The 17353-nt window shown below is 42.5% G+C and overlaps 1 protein-coding gene across 1 annotated transcript in view; it reads left to right on the forward strand.

The window, feature by feature from the left end:
* Nucleotides 1-17353, forward strand: part of ARHGEF38 (Rho guanine nucleotide exchange factor 38) — a 39195-nt gene that overhangs the window by 5931 nt on the left and 15911 nt on the right. Inside the window, exons 2-4 of the mRNA XM_009273630.1 lie at nt 7101-7291; nt 9835-9958; nt 14346-14493. Coding sequence (XP_009271905.1) covers nt 7101-7291; nt 9835-9958; nt 14346-14493 — 463 coding nt within the window. The remainder of the gene's footprint in view (nt 1-7100; nt 7292-9834; nt 9959-14345; nt 14494-17353) is intronic.

Below are 17353 nucleotides of genomic sequence, written 5' to 3' on the forward strand. Positions count from 1 at the left end.
GAGTCCCCATCCCTGGAGGTATTTAAAAGACGTGTGGATGAGGCACTTAGGGACATGGTTTAGTGGGCATGGTGGTGTTGGGTTGACGGTTGGACTTGATGATCTTAGAGGTCTTTTCCAACCTCAATGATTCTATGATTCTATGATTCTTGGGTGAGTCCAGAAATACCTTGATCAAGCCATACACACATTTTTCTTCCATAGTTCTCCATCAACTGGACAGAAGCATCACTTTTCTAAAGAGGGAAGAATGGGGTTAAGGAAGATAAATTCACTAGCATTTCTGGTGGATGCAGAAGTAATATCAAGGGTCATTGTAAGAGCTAAGACACAGCTCCCATGATATTTCTATGCAGTGCTCTGCTCTACGTTCACTAGAAAATCCTGCATATACGTCCTTTCAAGAGGAATGAAGAACTTGCTACTACCCTTAAGCAATGGCACAACATGGTATTTAGCAGCTCTGTTTTCAAATGTATTATCCGTAGCTGTTTAGCTGGCAGGAGTTGGTCTCTTTTCTACAGTGAAAATCCATCAGTAGCAGCTGTAAAAGTAACTATATTAATATCTATGTATTGCATTAATGTTGGGATCAGTCTTTGAATTAACCTAAAGCTACCATTCTGTGAGTACCTATGTATTTCAGTAAGAGGAGTTTACTTGATGTAGTTATTGGCACATAAATGTTTGCAAGATCAGGGCAGATTAAGATAGAATGTATCATGGGGATAGATGCTATCAACCAAAAAGGGCAGATCATGAAAAGGAAATTAAAACATAGTTTGCTGTCTGTTAGGTTTTGGACAGATTGTTCTTTTTGTTAGTAATCATATACCAAACTTGTGCTTGGTGTGAAAAATGAGCTATGGAAAATGGTGGGTTTCCAGAAGGAATCAGAGATCGCATTTGCAGTGTTTGGCGAGACAATAGATGCTTTGAAAATACTCCTCCTCTTACAAATCTATTACACATTAACTCCCTTATAACTTTAGCTGTGAATGGGTCAACTGCACTGTTAAATGATTTGCACATGCTTCAATTTAAATTACATCGGTGACATACCTGTAATAGATACAATGATTCAAATCACACAGCTACCACAATATATTGCCTCAGAGCTCGTATCTGAGCCCTGAATTTCACGTTTTGCCTGTGTCTGATGTAGTTATGAGAAATCACCAACACCAGAAATGATGCAGAAACCTGCAAAATTATACAAATTCCAGGAAAGCTGCTACCCCTTGGTATACAAAAGCCCAGTCAGAGGCAACTCATCCCCCTTCACTCCATCACAAGCAGGGCACCTTCCTCCATCCCATCCTCATCCCTGCCAGCACAGCACACCGCTTCTTCCTGCGTGGGCTGCCCATGCACACAGCTTCTCGGCACCTCCTGCCAGGAGTAGAGATCCTCCGCGCCTCTCCCCAGTTCCTTATTTGCTCTGTGCTGTACTTACTGATTAACTTTCTATGGACTACAATGCAGACAATATCCTATTTCACTGCAAAATGTATTGATCTTTGGAGCAGCTGGTTTGCTGGAGTACAGTAAGGAGTAAAAGTCCGGATTATTTCCTGAAGTGCAGGAGATGGCTTGATGAAAATAGCCCTCTGTGCCCTGCGATGAGAAATCACAATCTAACAAATACTTTTATTTTCTCGCGTGCAAATTTAAGCTTGGAGGATCTAATTCTGTTAACTTGCACTGCAATAAAGCTGGAGTTATTCCTTGAACTTATTGCAGTAGCAGCCAGGCTGGGAAGCGAGCTCATCTTTTCAGAGCAGAATCCATTTTGTACTGCTGTGTTTGCACAGCACTTAGCACAATCAAGTCCTGCCGTGTGGCTTAGGACTCTTAGGAGCTACTGCAGCATAATTAGTAACAGCAACTGGGGTAAGGGAGTGAAGACTAGGACCCAAGGAGGTTTACAGATCCTTCTCTGAGCATATTAGCAAATGTTTTATTAATTGGGATACTTTGCGTTGTGGGTCACACAGCTCACAGTTAGTACAGCTAATCCATGCCAAATCTTGAGGTGCATGTGTCCCAGGGGAAGTGGTTCAGATGCAGCCCTTCCTCGGTTCTTACTTTATTAACGTATTAGCTCAATGCCACAGGAGTGGTATATTTATACCGGTATATGACACAATGGAAAGGTTTATTTGTAAGTATTGGTGCTAACAATAAGGGCATTCTTCTGTCACCTGATGATAAGCTTTCTTCCTTTCCACTGCGGTCACATGGCATCTCTCTGTAGTCCTGTCAGCACACATATAATTAAAGCGGTCTGCTGTCAAGGAATTGAAGAAAGAACTTGTGTGTTGAATGTAAATATTTTCTGTACCTTATGGAACAGAAAAATGATCAAAGATTGAATGACCTAATTGCAAGGAAGTCTCTGATGCAGATTTTATGAGCGAACCTGTTGCCCAGGAAGACTGGTGCAAGGTCATTCTGGTCCTGCGGTGTTCTCCTCCTGTGTTCAGAAAAGGGGCTTTTTGCATGTGTAACTTGCAGCCCGTGTGCAACAAACCCGCTCCTGAACAATGCTGCTGTTATGTGCGTCTGTGAGTAAAAGAAAAGAAGGCGTTTTCCACAGCCCTCTCCCAATCCTTTTGTATTTCAGTGCCCAACTTGGAGCTCAGCGGATCTAATTCACACCATGTTTGCACCATATTGTTGCACTGTAATAATTCTGGTGCAAAACTGTAACGACACCCCTATGAAGTGGTCCCTCACAAGGGGAGGGGGATCTGGAGTAAAACTCCTTGTGTGTTAGCTCATGTGATGCACTTCTGCATGCAGTGGGACACTCCATCCTTTCCCACTGCTTGTCCCATTTCAGGCCCCCTCACTTCCAAGGATCCTAGTGTCCCTGTGCCCCGCAGCCTTCCCGGCACCCGCAGTGGAAGCAGGGGTGTAAGTGGCAGAGCCAGGGCCATGGTGCGAGGGGAGATATGAGGGGGGAGAGGAAAGCTGCCACAGCAGCAGTCTCTGAACTTGGCTGCCTGTGTTTCATTCCTAAATCCAGCTGATAAAAGCCGGTGTACATTCCTGTGTGTAATCGCTAGGTTATCTGAGGGTACAGGCTATCCGAGGACTTGCTTTCATAGAGGAATAATTTTATCTAGGGTGGTGCGAGACTCAGGTTTCACACGTGAAAACACAGTAATGCTGTAATTTGTTTGTTATACCTTGATAACTTACGCCTTCACTGCTCCCTTGTGCCAGGCAAAATCCCTGTATCCGCACAGCGCGAGTGCAGAACTTGCGTTCCTTTGGTGTCCTCCAAATGCTGCCTAAGCAATGAAAAGGCCTGTTACTCCATGCACCGACATCACTGTACTTGTTGCTATATTCTGTGCCAGTACCTCCATTTCCAGATAGAAAACATTAGATGGGGAGAAACCTGGGTCCCGTCTCCAATGGCAAACATAATATCCAACCTGAGCATCTTACCTGGGAGGAAGGATGGATAGAGCAGACCTCTCAGAGCTGCTCACTCTCTAGGTGGGAAAGCCAGGGAAATTTGCACACTTAGATCTTGCAAACCTGCTCTGGCTGCTCTTCCAGTTGCTTGCTGTGGATCCCCCAATACCTCCCCTGGGCCTAGAAGAGAGCTGCTGCATTTGCACATTGCAGGCTCTGTTCCTCCATGCTCTCACTACGTTCCTGGATGTCTCCATCTGGGGGATATCTTTAGACTTCACACTTGTGAGAAACTGTTTTTGTAAGACATGTGGCTGCTTTGTCCATGTCATCACATAGTGAGCTTCTTGTTTTGTACAACTAGAGCCGTGTACTTCAATACACAGCTGGAAAACCAAAGTCATTGCCTTCGTCTCCAAAGCAAAGTCCTTCAGAAAGGCGACTCCTGCAGATAACTGACATCGCAAAGCAACAATTGCAAATGCTACCTTCTACTTTACATTTTTATGCCTACTAAAAGTACCAATTACTTTTTTGTAAACTGGTCTTAAGACATAGCTGTCTAATAAACCATTCAACAGACAGTTTTTTCTTTTTTCTAGACCTGGCATCTCCGAGGACGAATGAGCCAAATTCTTACTGTAACAGTTAATCCTCAGCAATGTCTCTTCCTGCTAATCCTCTCTCTCCAACCGTTCCAGGGCTGGTACATGTTACCAGGTAGAAACAAGTCTGCTTATATTCCAGATATGCACTTGCTGTTTGTGCATTCATTAAACTTTCACTTACTCCACAAGGATTTCAGCAAGCTACTAATGTTCTCGAACTGGTCAAAAGCAATCAGCTGAACATGAAATCACAGGTTTTGGCTGTAATCATCGCTTCAGGATCTTGCTGTTGCATTCTATAGAGACAGACATGCCTGAAATGAAAAAGTGAACATACTGAGTGAAAATGGAAAATTATATTACTTTTAACAAAAGGATACATTTATTAAAAAACATGTTTTCTATAAGGAAACAGCATCTACCTGATATTTCTCACGCTTATTTCTTCCTGTTGAGAATAGTTTTTCTTTCCTGGCATTATTATCTATCATGCAATAAGGATAATAGATGAACCCTGACATAATTCAAGAATCAAATTTGATCAGGGCTATCTAATGACATAAACTGAAAGAACAGCCTCTCGAGGGATTGCGACTTCAAGCCTGAAGTGGGATACAGCGGCTTTATTTTGCTCATATAATGCCCTCCCCTGCCACCCGTATAAAAGATTAGAAAGTTCTTTTGCACAGCATCTTGTGTTTACCTTCAAATTCCATCTGATATCGTAACAGTGCTGCATCTGAGACAAAACAACACTTCTGAGATCTTCCAGGACATCTGGTCCTCTCTGCACTTTCTCAGGAGTCGCCCTGAACTCTCAGATACAGTCACACACACGCAAACATTTTCACACCCGATCTCAAGAACAATGCTGATTTCGGTGCAGAACTGGAACGGAAATGGATTGTTCATGTGGTTCCTTGTGAATTTGTAAGTGTGGTTACATACTGTAAATTTTTAGAGGAAAAAGTACCTGCCATTTTAGCACGTAAGCAGCAGGCAAGGTGGTCTCATTCTGCAATCCTAGCAGAAAATTGCTCAGAGGGAGCTGTGGAGTGATACTGGTACCAATTTTGCTCTCCTCCTCACTAAAGTAAGAGCAGAGTCTGTTTCTTCCAGCACACAGCACCTTTGGTGGATGAGCTCTGCAGCAGTGCGAGCTCCTGTGCAGTCCATGCACTCGCACCAGCACGGACTCACTAGGGCAAGATTCAGCTTAAAGTTCTTTCAATAGCCCAAGTCTTGTGGAGAGGAGACATCCTCATCATGTTTCCATTTTATTGTCCGTGTACAAACTTGAGGACAAAATGTTCATACTTGTGTTTTACACAGACTTCAAGGCTAAAAACTCAAAGGTAAAAAGTACATCTAAATACAAAAAAGTCTGAAAAAACAGCCCGGCCACCCCAGTTGCTTTGGGTTCCTTGCCCTCACTGTTTAAAATTATCAGTACAGAGGCAGAGGTGCACACCCAAAAGCAGCTATTTAAAAAGATAACTGTGGTCACATCAGTCTCACTAGAAAACCTGATGGGAGAAGGATTAATAACAAAAACGTCCTTTCTGAATATCAGTGGTCAGCATAATTGTAAAAGGGGTTGGGGATAACGATACATTGGATTTATAACATTTTACACCTCTCAGTGGAAGACGGCTCAAAGCCCTCTCTCCTGAAAGCTGCTTGGTCTTCCTACAAGTCCAGCTCCAGGTTATCATCTAGAGCCTTGGCCGGTGAGCTACACGCTGCACGCTGTTCGATGCTCACTTGAGCGCTCATGACCTTGCCCTTGACAATCAATTCAAACAACTGCAATATATTCAGTATTGGCTATCAGCGAGCAAAGCATCAGATACTGCTTGCTATTGCCTCATTATACAGTGTGCTCCCTACAAGAAGCTGACACGAAGGCATAGCAGTCTGATCCTCAGCAGAGATTCCCATCCTTTGCCGCTGAGCAATAAAAGTCCGTGCTGTCAAAGCACGACGTGGGTAATGCAGAGATGAGTACTGTAATGATATGTCCATCTTTGTTGGTGCTCTGCACCATCTTGTGGCTAGCAGAAAAACACCAGAATAGCCTCTGAAATCTTTCACTTTTTTTTGTGTGTGTGTGTTTTTCCTAATGAAAAATACAGACTGTCAGTGTACACAGATAAAATTCGGTGCCTTTTGTACAGCTGACATGGATGTCTGCAGGCTGGCTTACGAACCAGCAAAAGGGAAGACCATCCTTACAGATAAGTAGGTTGTGTGCAGGTCCTGTAGCATACATAAATTACCTATCTGTAGAAGAATCACTTGCATTTCCATGTATTTGGAACAAATCAGATATTCTAGGTCTTAAGTATGGAAAAATAGTTAAGATTGTCCTGATCCCAATGATCTCTGTTGTTCCAAGAAATGTTTGTTATTGATCATTAAAGGTTTTCCCATATTCTCCTGTAATTCCTTTGCCTCTTTCAAAGAAATATTTTTAAACAGAATTACAGGTTTCAATTGTTAGTAACATTGTCTTCATTTGAAAGTTTGTCTTCCAGCACCTACAGCCCTCAGCCTCCCATGAATAGACTGAACATTACATCATATAGAGCAAAGGTTATTCCAGTGAAGCTTATTTATGGTAAACACAGCCTTTTTCTTCCACAGGAATACATTTTCTCCCATCCTCTGAATCATAATAGATGTCAGACCGAGGCTGTGTTTTCAAAGGAGTAGAAGGCCATCAGCTATCCTTGAATTTCAGTGTGACAGACTCTCCTGTGCTCCATGGAAAATTTCTGCCCACATACATAACATCAAAGCTGGGGGAGCTGGTGGTGGGTTATCCCCTTAGTGCCAAATGGATGGTTTCCTTCGCCAAACCCGTGTCTGCTTTTAGAGGAGGGAAACGGGACGACACGGTCTGATCTGGGGTTGCCATTTCTTACGCTTCTTTTCCTTCTCCCCATAGCGATTTGGGAGTTTATAACAGGCACTGGTTACGTTCCCCCACGGTTGCACAGGGCAAGCTGCGCCAGCACGTGGAATTATGATGCTCCTCACGAATCTCCCTCTTTTAAACAGAAAAAATGGCCCCGCAGGCAGGGTCCTCATCCCCTGCCACTTTGCTGCAGGAAGATGAAGGACAAGTTAGCAGACGCATGATGGCCAAGAGGGTGAAAATCATCGCAGAACTCATGCAGACGGAGAAAGACTATATCAGCGACCTGGATCTCTGCATCAAGGAAGTGATTCAGCCCCTGAGAAACAAGCAGGTGAGCGCTGGGGGCAGAGGACGAGGCGGTGACGTCAAGGTCTCAACTCACCCACATTCTGCTTGCAAATAATCTTAATGCAAGCACAAGTGTCAGCACGAGAGTGATGTGGTGCCGGGAGCGGGTCCAGAGCTAGCTTTCCGGAAGGGGATGTGCCAGGGCTCTAGCGAGGAGAGCAGGAAGTCACATACGCTCCTGACACTTGTGCTGCACTTGCATAAAGCCTGCATCGAGGTTCTTGTCCAGAGGGCAGCTTGGATGCTATATCCCTGCTCGTGGGCTGCAATAGCAGCTTCCACCTCTCCATACTGCTCTGTAATTATAACCCCTGGTACATGCCCTGGCAGACCTTTACTGGCACCTCCAAAAGCAGTAAAAAACAATAAAAACAAGTATTTTCCATGATAACAACCTGGAATGGCATGAACCTCCCCATCAAGGTTAAACTCAGTCGTAAAGATAACTTTATCCAGCCTTTCAGACAGCTATGGTGGAGAAATAACATGCCCAGTGAGCACTTCAGAAATTTGCATTCTACACAGAAAAGAAGAAGGCAGGCTCATAAACTATCTTTCAGGCAAAAGATCTTATTAGGCCAATGATACCCATTTTCATTTTCAGTTGAGACTTCAAAGAGCACATTTTCCTCAACAGTATTTCAATTTGTAGAAACGTGCAGCCGAAACCGGAAAAAAAAAGGGTTTGTCCAGAGAAAGATTTGTATTTGTGGGGCCTGCAACATAGCGTTCACAGAGGCTGCACAAATGATATCTGCTGCTAATACAGAATAAAAATAATTTTAAACAGACCATAACCAAGTATTCTGTATGTAGGGTTTCTTACAAAATTGGTGACAAAATACAAGTGCAGGGGCCAAAGCGTCTTTAGATGGCATTGGCACTGCGTCTTTGGGAAACGCTGTGGCCAGATGAAGTCTGTGCTGTTTAAGCTCCTGCAGGACCTTTTTTCTTTCTTAAAACTCTGTCAGAGTTTGTTCCAACCCATTTTCAGAAGAGCTGGCATCTGCTGGCATAACTTTAAGGAGTTCTTGACTTCTTCTTTCTCCTCACTCGTTCATCTGCTTAGAAGTAGTCTCCACTTGACTCTCTCACTTGCCTGGCTAGCACTGAGCAAGAGTATTCCATGGTTGAACTCGCTGAGATTTTTGACAAGCGTGCTGTATTCCTTCACTCTTTTCCAGCCAACTGAAAACATACGTTTCAATTCTGTCCTTTGTCACTGTATTAATATGTGTAAGTGTCCATGCACAGCGAGTTCCAAATACTATGTAGGCATTGTGCTGGAGCGGAGCTCAGAAGTCCTGTGCTAGATGTATACAGGAAAAGTAATTTAGAGATTATAACTGACTTAATTTAATAACCTCTGCATTTTTGAAAGGCTTTCAAGAATGTTATATGGTTTTAAGGCTAGTTCTTAGATAAACTACCGTATTGAAAGTTTGTAATGTGTTTAGAGAAGGATAGCATTTAGAGAATTGACCTAGCAATGAATCTGTTTCATATTTCCAAATGGATAAAACATGTTTTAGCCCCTGTAGTACTTACAAAGAAATTAATTGCATTAGTACTGAAAGTATATTCTGATTCTGTTACAATAGCATGCAATTCGATCCTGCTGGCATCTGGTAAGCTGCTATGTAAGTCAGCAATTCTATTTCTAATGGAGAGATACATTCAGAGGGTATCAATATGGATGTCGAAATCAGTCTTGCCTTTGTTCTCAGTATTAGCACATTACCACTGGCTATCTCCAATTGTCCCCAAATATTAACGATTGCCCTGCTGTGCAAGGAAATAAATAACTACCACATGAAAAGTATGTGTCCTGGAAATTTTTTACTTGCTCTAAAATGTGTAGGGACATGGAACCAAATTTTCTGTTGGTGTAAATTGATGCAGTTCACTGAAGTCAATGTTTTGTGCCCAGGCTCTGTAGGAAGCTCTTTAGGTTATGTTAATACTCAGAATTGTAAATGTGTTTGTTTTAGTGGAAATTATATGATCTTGATTGTATTTTTGGATTTATAGGACAACTAACTTAAAATGGTACCACCATCTGGAAGTCTTTCTACCTGGTAGCTGGCACCAGAGCGCCAAGGTCTCAAGTTTATGTAGTGGCCTCTGTTAGCAACTGGTAATCAGGAAATCAAACCCACTGTCAACTATTCTTTTTCTCAGTGGGAAAGTAAACAAACATTTTAAAGCCAGCTAAGGATCTTTTCTTTATTCAGATGATAATATTTATTTCCTTCCTAGGTAAACACTTTCAAATTAGGAATAGTTCAAAATAAGGTTAAAAGCACTTGATAACATGCCCTTTGTTAACTGCGTCAACCATATTATACTGATCTGAAAACTGTATATGTGTCCTTGAAGTCACAAGGAGGATGTTTATATGAGGTTTTGCACAAGTGGTGCTTCCTGGAGTGTTGAACACTCAGGGCATAGCAAGAGAAGGTCTGTAATACACAATGTCCTTCTTTATCCTTCGTCAGTAGCTGCTTAATATTTGTATTCCATTAGATTGCTCGCTTTGACGTGGATGGCTTGTTTAGCAACATTGAATTGGTCCATCAAGTATCAGCCAAACTGCTGTCATTGTTGGAAGAAGCCACAACAGATGTGGAACCACCCATGCAAATAATCGGTATGTTTACTGTCCTCTTGAGTTCTACAGAGCTACGTGAAAGAATAAACATAACACTCTCCTGTCCTCTACCCTCATCAGTCTTAACTAGTACCACTCCCAGGGGCGAATGTGCTACAAGCTGTCCATAATGACACAGGAAAAATGACATGTGAAACCTGTCCAGTTGCTCTACTGTACTCGTATGATCATGATGCTCTTTTTCCATCCATCTGGATGTTGAGGGGAAGGAAGGAAGGAGGGAGTAAGTTTAGCATGAGTAAAAACTGCAGCACTGAGTTATGCCACATACTGATATCCTTTTCATCTAGTTTGATATTGCCTACCTAACCCTGCTCAAGCTTACACCAACTCTTATATTGCATACTCATAATTGTACCATTCAAGAAAAGCATTAAAAATGATTGGAATAATAAACACGTCACAACCCACCCCAAACATTGTAAACATGTATCTACTGGCAATACAATTCATGTAAGAGGTGGTTAAGGCTTAACAGGGACACGGTCAGTAAAGGCAAGAAAGCTGTAATCAATAGGAAGTTTGTGGGAATCTATGCAGGAATGTCTGTAGGGATCATGGGTATTTTCAGCAAACAGATTGCCCATGGATATGTCACAACAGTCACACGTTCTGCAGGTCAGGCCATGAATGTTCAGACTGTGATCTATTCACTTGACATTCTGGCACAGCTTGAGAGATTTAAGAAGTTACCACTCATCAGCTGTCCCGTAACTGCTTCAGTGCACAGGCAGTAGGTGATCCATCTTAGGGGATCAGGTGAGAATTCTTAATTTGCTTCGGTGCAAAGTCAGCCAGTTTAGTGTAGAAAACTTCCAGCCATGATTCAGAGGTCAGAGAGGTTCTTTCTTCCCTAACTGACCACATACAACAGGTAACATGTTATAGAAAGGACCCCTCTTCTCGCAAATAATGGGGTAAAAAATTATTGGTTGCCATTTGATTAAGAAACATGACATTAAAGCATATGAGGCTTGGGAAAAGTATTAATCCTAGCATGTCTCAATCTGGTTTGCCAAGGCAACAGCTTAACGTAGTTTGATGCGACTGTTGTTTGGCGGTATTTCAATAAAAGTGCATCATGATGAGTCATACCCTTAATAAGCAATGTTCTATTCTAGCAGGAAGCGCCTTTCTCACAGCCAAGAGAATCATCCTTTTAGTTCCCTGCCACATCCAGAAGTAAAGACAAACAATTTCATCCATCTATTAGGGTGTATTTCTCCAGAATCAGACAAAGAACCATGAAAAAGTATGGGACTGTGGATCACACAGTTGACTAAATTATGGCAGGGAAAAAGATGGCAAGTAAGGTGTGAGATGTTTTTCCAAAGGCTGAGACAAAAGCAGGGAGAATAATTGCATCACTATAAGCAATAAGTTAGTAAGTTTGTCATTCTCTAAAAGTACAGCAAGGTGATAATTTTGTCTTCAAGATCTTCATAATCAGCATAAAAGTTGTTAAAGCTATTCTATAGAAAAAGCAGGCTGAGAATCTGTTCCACAAACCGATCATATTCGATCATGTTTATGGTATTTAAACACCTTGCACTGAAATATCTTTACTTTGGAAGGCAACCCAGTCGTGGTGAGGTTGAGGAGAACTGCTAATTCGCTGTTTGAAACCAAAACAATGTGGTTGCTCGTATTCATGTCTTATTAAAATAAGACTAAAATAAGACATATGTCTATGTCCTCCACACCTTATGCTATGTTCACATTGATGAGTAGTAATGTCCAATAGGAGCAGACTCGTAGAGTGAAACAGTTGGTGCTAAGGACCTGGTGCTCATACTACACATGTCAAGAGGTCTTACTTCAGGCTGTAGCCTGTTTCTGTAGATTGAGAGATGCCCTTTATGGTTGGACTGCGTAAGAAGTGCCCTCGGAGCGCGTCTTCTGGTAATTACCATCCTCAAAGGGATCCAGTTTGTGTGTCTCTGACTGCTCCACCACACAGCCAAGGCATGGGAGATGAGGACTACTGAGAGATGGGCTTCAAAAGCCCTCTCTGAACCTGAGCTAAAATGCTAATGTAGTCAGACCTTTTGTGATGCTTGGTCTTCTGATGCTAAACACCACTGAGGTTAAGTACCCTATATTTTTTCTGCTCTCTGTTCTGGATACGGTATACGGAGGAATATGAAGACTTAGTAACCTTACCCTGGCTTTAGTTATTAGACCCCTTCTTCCTCCCTCTCCTGCTGCTGTCCATGCAGGAAGCACCACTGAAAGCCACAGGGAGAAACTGTTTCTGTCACTCAAGCCTTCCTCCTAGGATTTTCTCTTTGAGACTGATGACCACCACACTTCAGAAGAGGCATCAGGCAGATTTGGATCTGTCAGAGTGCGTAAAAGACTCAGTATTTTCAAACCTGTGCCCAAATACAATGTGGTTTTGGCCCATAAAGCAAGCTCCCACAGTGATATGCCCAAAGCTCATCTGATTCGGTCCATATGGCTCAGAACCAAGAAGGGCTTTAGGCTTAAGAAATCCGTCTGCTTTTAAAAGGCCCCATCCGTGAAATCAGCACATAATTTTTCTCATCATTGAGCATCAATGAAAGTATCTGTCATTGTGACACAATACATCAGTGAACAGATCTTGCTCATCTCTTTCGTTCTGGAGAAGAGAATGATAATTTCCAGTCTCTAGTATATGCTGAAATAAGCTGTAAATCTATAGCTTGCATTTTTGCTACTGAAAACATAACCTCACTTGAGGGCTTAGCATAGTATGGGCCGTGCTAAGCACTTGGAGCTCCGCTTAAAGTTAGTGAAAACTCTGAGAGCTCAGCATCTCTGAGAATCGGACGCCAAGGGAGCAGGATCAAGAGAAAGCTTATTAAGGTTTCCCCTTACACTGTTGGCTAATAAAAGCCTGTATAGAGAGTTCATGGGAAAGTCAGGATGCAATGTGCGTTGGTAGCCATCAGCATTAGCATTAAGCACAACAGAGAGAAGACGAGACAGCTAAAGAGCATTTAACTACAGGATGCTGGTGCTTTTCTGACTGTGGCCTTACAGTAACTAAAATGAATTTGTGTGGTCTTAGCTCTGTCATTGTTGTTCCCTTTTTCGCACCTTGAAACCAACATGCATTAGACAGCCCAGTTAACCTTCGCTGCTAGGGGAAAAAATCCAGAGCTGTGTTACTGTGGTAACTGAATCATTTTTCACTTTAAGACAGAGCAGTTCAATGCAATGTATTATGAAGCAGCCCGCTCCGGTCAGGATGAAACATGCAGGATGCCTGACAGCTTGGCGCTCATTCTGTGAATGAATAGAGAGCTCCCAATTAATGTGGTGTTTGGCTTTTAACTTTAATAATCATTGCTATAACTCAACAGAAATGTTTATAAAACATGGGACTGGCTGCCACATAGATGCAATTTTCAGTAAATGCCCGAGACAGGAGTTTTCACCATTGCTGTTGTTTATTATATGCATTTCCAAGGATGCTAATCAGGGCGCTGCTACATAAGGGTGTAAGAACCAAATGAATATCTCAGCAGAAGAGATGAAGCATGCCTTCTCCACTCAGATAATATATCTTAAATACACACAAACCGACACAGGAGTTTTAGGCTGACAGACTTAGGCACCAGAATTAAATGGGCAATAGGTGCAGGACTACTTTAGTGCCTCTAAAATTCCCAACTGTTCTTCGGGGGAAAATGGTGGTGTAGAGGACTGGAAATGGAAATGTTTTCCCCTTTCAGTTGTATATAAACCTAAATACTATATAAAAATGGCTGTAATCCACGGTGGTTTTATTTAATTAGGGGAGGGGTGGAGGTTGTTCCTCCGTCATGTGAAGAAAAATCTCTATTCTAGGCCATAACAATTGCCATTTCAGTATTTTGCAAAACAGATAAAAGTGAAATGGCTAATGGGAGATGGAGTCATTATTCCTGTTATAACCCATTTAAGTTCATATTCAGTTGGGAAAAAAGTCAAAAGGAAAATTAACAGGCTTACATTCATCCCCCCTGCCAGCCCACGACACAAAAATGGTCTCCCCTTAACAGTTAAGTTCTCCTGTGTGGTTTCCACTGAAGGGGCATTAAGCTGGGGCAGTGAATTAGGGGGTTGTGTATGAAAGGGTGTGGGGTGTAGAGATTTCATGCCTTTTCCTGAGGGAATTTTTGTGCATTAACACTGATATAATGGTGCCTGGCTATGACAAAGATGAGCAGCTGAGAAATACATGTAATAAATAATGCACATAAACATGCAAGATCATTTCTAAGGGAAGTAAAGTGGAAGCCAGCCTTTTTAGCTCACGGCTAATGTGGTGGAATAATAAAACTCCTTCTGAGATGCTCTTGTCTGGCTTGACACGCTTTGTTTTTCTCCTTAACAGGGGAAGTGTTCTTGCAGATTAAAGGCCCACTAGAAGACACATATAAAATCTACTGCTATCGCCATGATGATGCACACACCATGCTGGAATCCTATGAAAAGGATGAAGAACTGAAGCAGCATTTAAGACACTGTGTACAGTCCTTAAAGTAAGATCTTTTCAAATGATGATTTCCGTCCATAGTCAGTTGCCTGGCAGGGAACATTTTAAATGGATGTAGATGAAAGGTCCCCTGTAAATCCGGAGTTTTATGAGGCTTGCTGGGAGCTCTGGCTTATGCTGCTTTCATGAAAAGATGACAAGCCAGGGGCCATGATTAGATTTCCTTCTCTCTAAGATGGCCAAAAATAGCGCAAGAAAGGTCGCTCTTCCCTCAGCTTCAGTGCCCCATACTGGCAAAAAAAATGCTGCATCATATCATGGGCTATTGGGAACCCCTTGCCCAGCTCCTAGGAAACATGCTGCCCCTGTCTTCAGCAATTCTATTGCTTGAATTAAAATAGCCTGGAACGGCACTATTCACATGCACTGGTGCTTCTGGGCCCCTGTTGCATAGGCCCCAGGGATCTGGAGTGGCTGTGTGGTGCTGGACCCCTCATGACGAGGGTATCTGAGAGCAGTCAGCATTGGAGCGAGCTGCCAGGTCCCACCAGTGGAAGGTGCTTTGTGCCATCGCCTCCAGCACCAGCCTCTTGGGGAAATGTGTCGAGAACTGGGGATGCCGCAGAATAACGGATCCATCTTTCCTCCAGTGCAGCTTCCTCCTGCAGCCAGTTGCAGGAACCAGCTTATCCACTCCATGGAGAGTGCTTCTCTTCCCACTCATAAATCCCCTTGCCCCCTCACCTTCCCAAAAGCGTCACACCAAGCTGTCAGGAAGGAACACACCACGGTCTTTCAGATTAGAGGTCTAGCTCCAGCTCCAGGAAAGGCCCATGCTGCATGCTTGTATGAGATATGTAAAGCTATCACAAATAATGGAGTGTACATCAGCAACAGACATTTCAACCACACCCTAGTTAGTGATCAGTCTGCAGAGATGTGTTAAGACTTAGAAGATGGGAAGTATGTCCAAGTGAAATCTGGAAAGAGTGGTGGAGGAAAATATTAACAACATTAAAAGATAAATGTTCACTTTGAAGACAGGTTATGTTGAAAATAAGGCTTATTTTGTGCAATACGTCCAGTTATTAAATACATAACAAAGTATATGTGCAGGGTACTTAGGCTTTAGCTTCCCTGGAAGTTGAAAGAAATAGATTTTCATATAAACTCAGGCTTTCAGGCTAATGGATGGCCAGGTATCTCCCCTAAGGGGGTGTTTTACTTGCTGATGCCTACAATATTCTTTTCTGGCTAATCAAGAGAAGCCACTACTGTCATTCACTCATCCCTGCTGCTGAGGCAAGGGGACATGGAAGGAAATAATGATAAAAGATAGTGTCCATGTACATGCTAGGGTGGATGCTGCCACTTGAATTCCAGAGCGAGCAAGAGGAGCTCCTGTTCCAACATCACAGCTGGGATTCGTGAAGAGAAAGGATATTTTGTGCTGAGCCATTGTAGCCTTTGCTAGCAGGAAGTGACAAAGCCTTCCTCACAATGAAGCCTTGTTTTGTCTTGTTCTTTCCTGATTAGCCTTTAAACAGGAACCAACGAAAAAAGCACTGGTGCATGTATACTATGTTGTGTTTTTCCCCAGTGCCTAAAGACTGCAGCCAATTCAAATATTAAGACCTGATAGTGCACACTCAAATGCAGAGCTGTGGTCACCTACCCCTGTTACTACTGATTGGAGAATACTTGCCCTAGGAAGGAAATTATGCAGCATTTTTACCAAATAAGTTATAGGCTGTTTTCCATTGTGAGACATACTAAATGCAGGGGCTGGTGACGACTATTCTTGAAAAATGTTTACTTCTTAAATAATTATTTTTTTCCTTGGAAAGACTATCGTTCCATTTTTTAAAAATTAAAATGGGCTAACGTTACTAGGGGCTTCTGTTCCCCAGCTGAGTAATATCTGCCATGTGAAAAACAACTTCTATATCAGGAGCAATTTGAGAGTAGCACTCTGCACATCTGTACAGACAAATCAGATTTAATTAGCCATGCTGAGATTCCTATTCCTTCTGTTGACTGAAGAGGAGAAATTCCATCCCAAAATGTAGGTTTCTGCCTTAGAGACATGTGCAAATCCAAATTCTGTAGAGTCCCATGTTTCAGCAGTGATTATGCAAACTGGGGATGTTGTTTGCTAGCTTGGCCAAAGAAATGCAGCTGGTAAAAATGAAAGGATGCTGGCAACTACCTGCTCTGTTTTCAGCCTGAAGTAGCTTGGTCAACTATTACAGGGGCAGAGGGACGTCATGAGCACGCAAAGTGCTGACAGTGCAGAAGCAATGAAAGCACCAGCTTCCAGATGCTCACTTAGGCACCAGTGGGCAAGGAGGTAAGAGTGCAGGCAGTCAAAAAGCAGTGGCTGACGATGTGATGTCAGGAAAGCCCTTACGCAGGGATGGAGCGACATTTTGGTTCCCTTGCATTTGAGTGAATTCATACCATAAGGAAAATATTCTATGCGCATGTTTGCATGTTTCCAAACTACAATTGTACGTCCCTGCTGCTTTCAGTATATGTGTCAACACCATCCTACTCTGAAGAGGTTCCAGTTGAAGTGTAGCCTACAAAAAACTTAACAGCTTCATTGATTCTATATCCTAAAAGGCTGAAATGTGTTCTTTCTAATTTAGAAATACATTTCTATTTGAAGAGAGTAGACGGGAATGTATGTAAAGTGTAAGAATGACATGTTTAATTTTACTTTTTATATGAAGGACTTGATGTTACTTACCGTTGTTAGCACAGTGACCTAAACTTCCTTCTCTAAGAGTGTTAGGACAAGGCTGGGACTTATAGCCAAAGACAGGTTTCTGACAATCCTTTCTCGTTTGGGGCTGTCCTTTCAAAAAGATATAGGGCCGGATTCACTGGTACCCTCTGGCTGT

This window comes from Aptenodytes forsteri, unplaced genomic scaffold (assembly GCF_000699145.1).
Source record: "Aptenodytes forsteri isolate BGI_AS27 unplaced genomic scaffold, ASM69914v1 Scaffold93, whole genome shotgun sequence".
NCBI lineage: Eukaryota > Metazoa > Chordata > Aves > Sphenisciformes > Spheniscidae > Aptenodytes > Aptenodytes forsteri.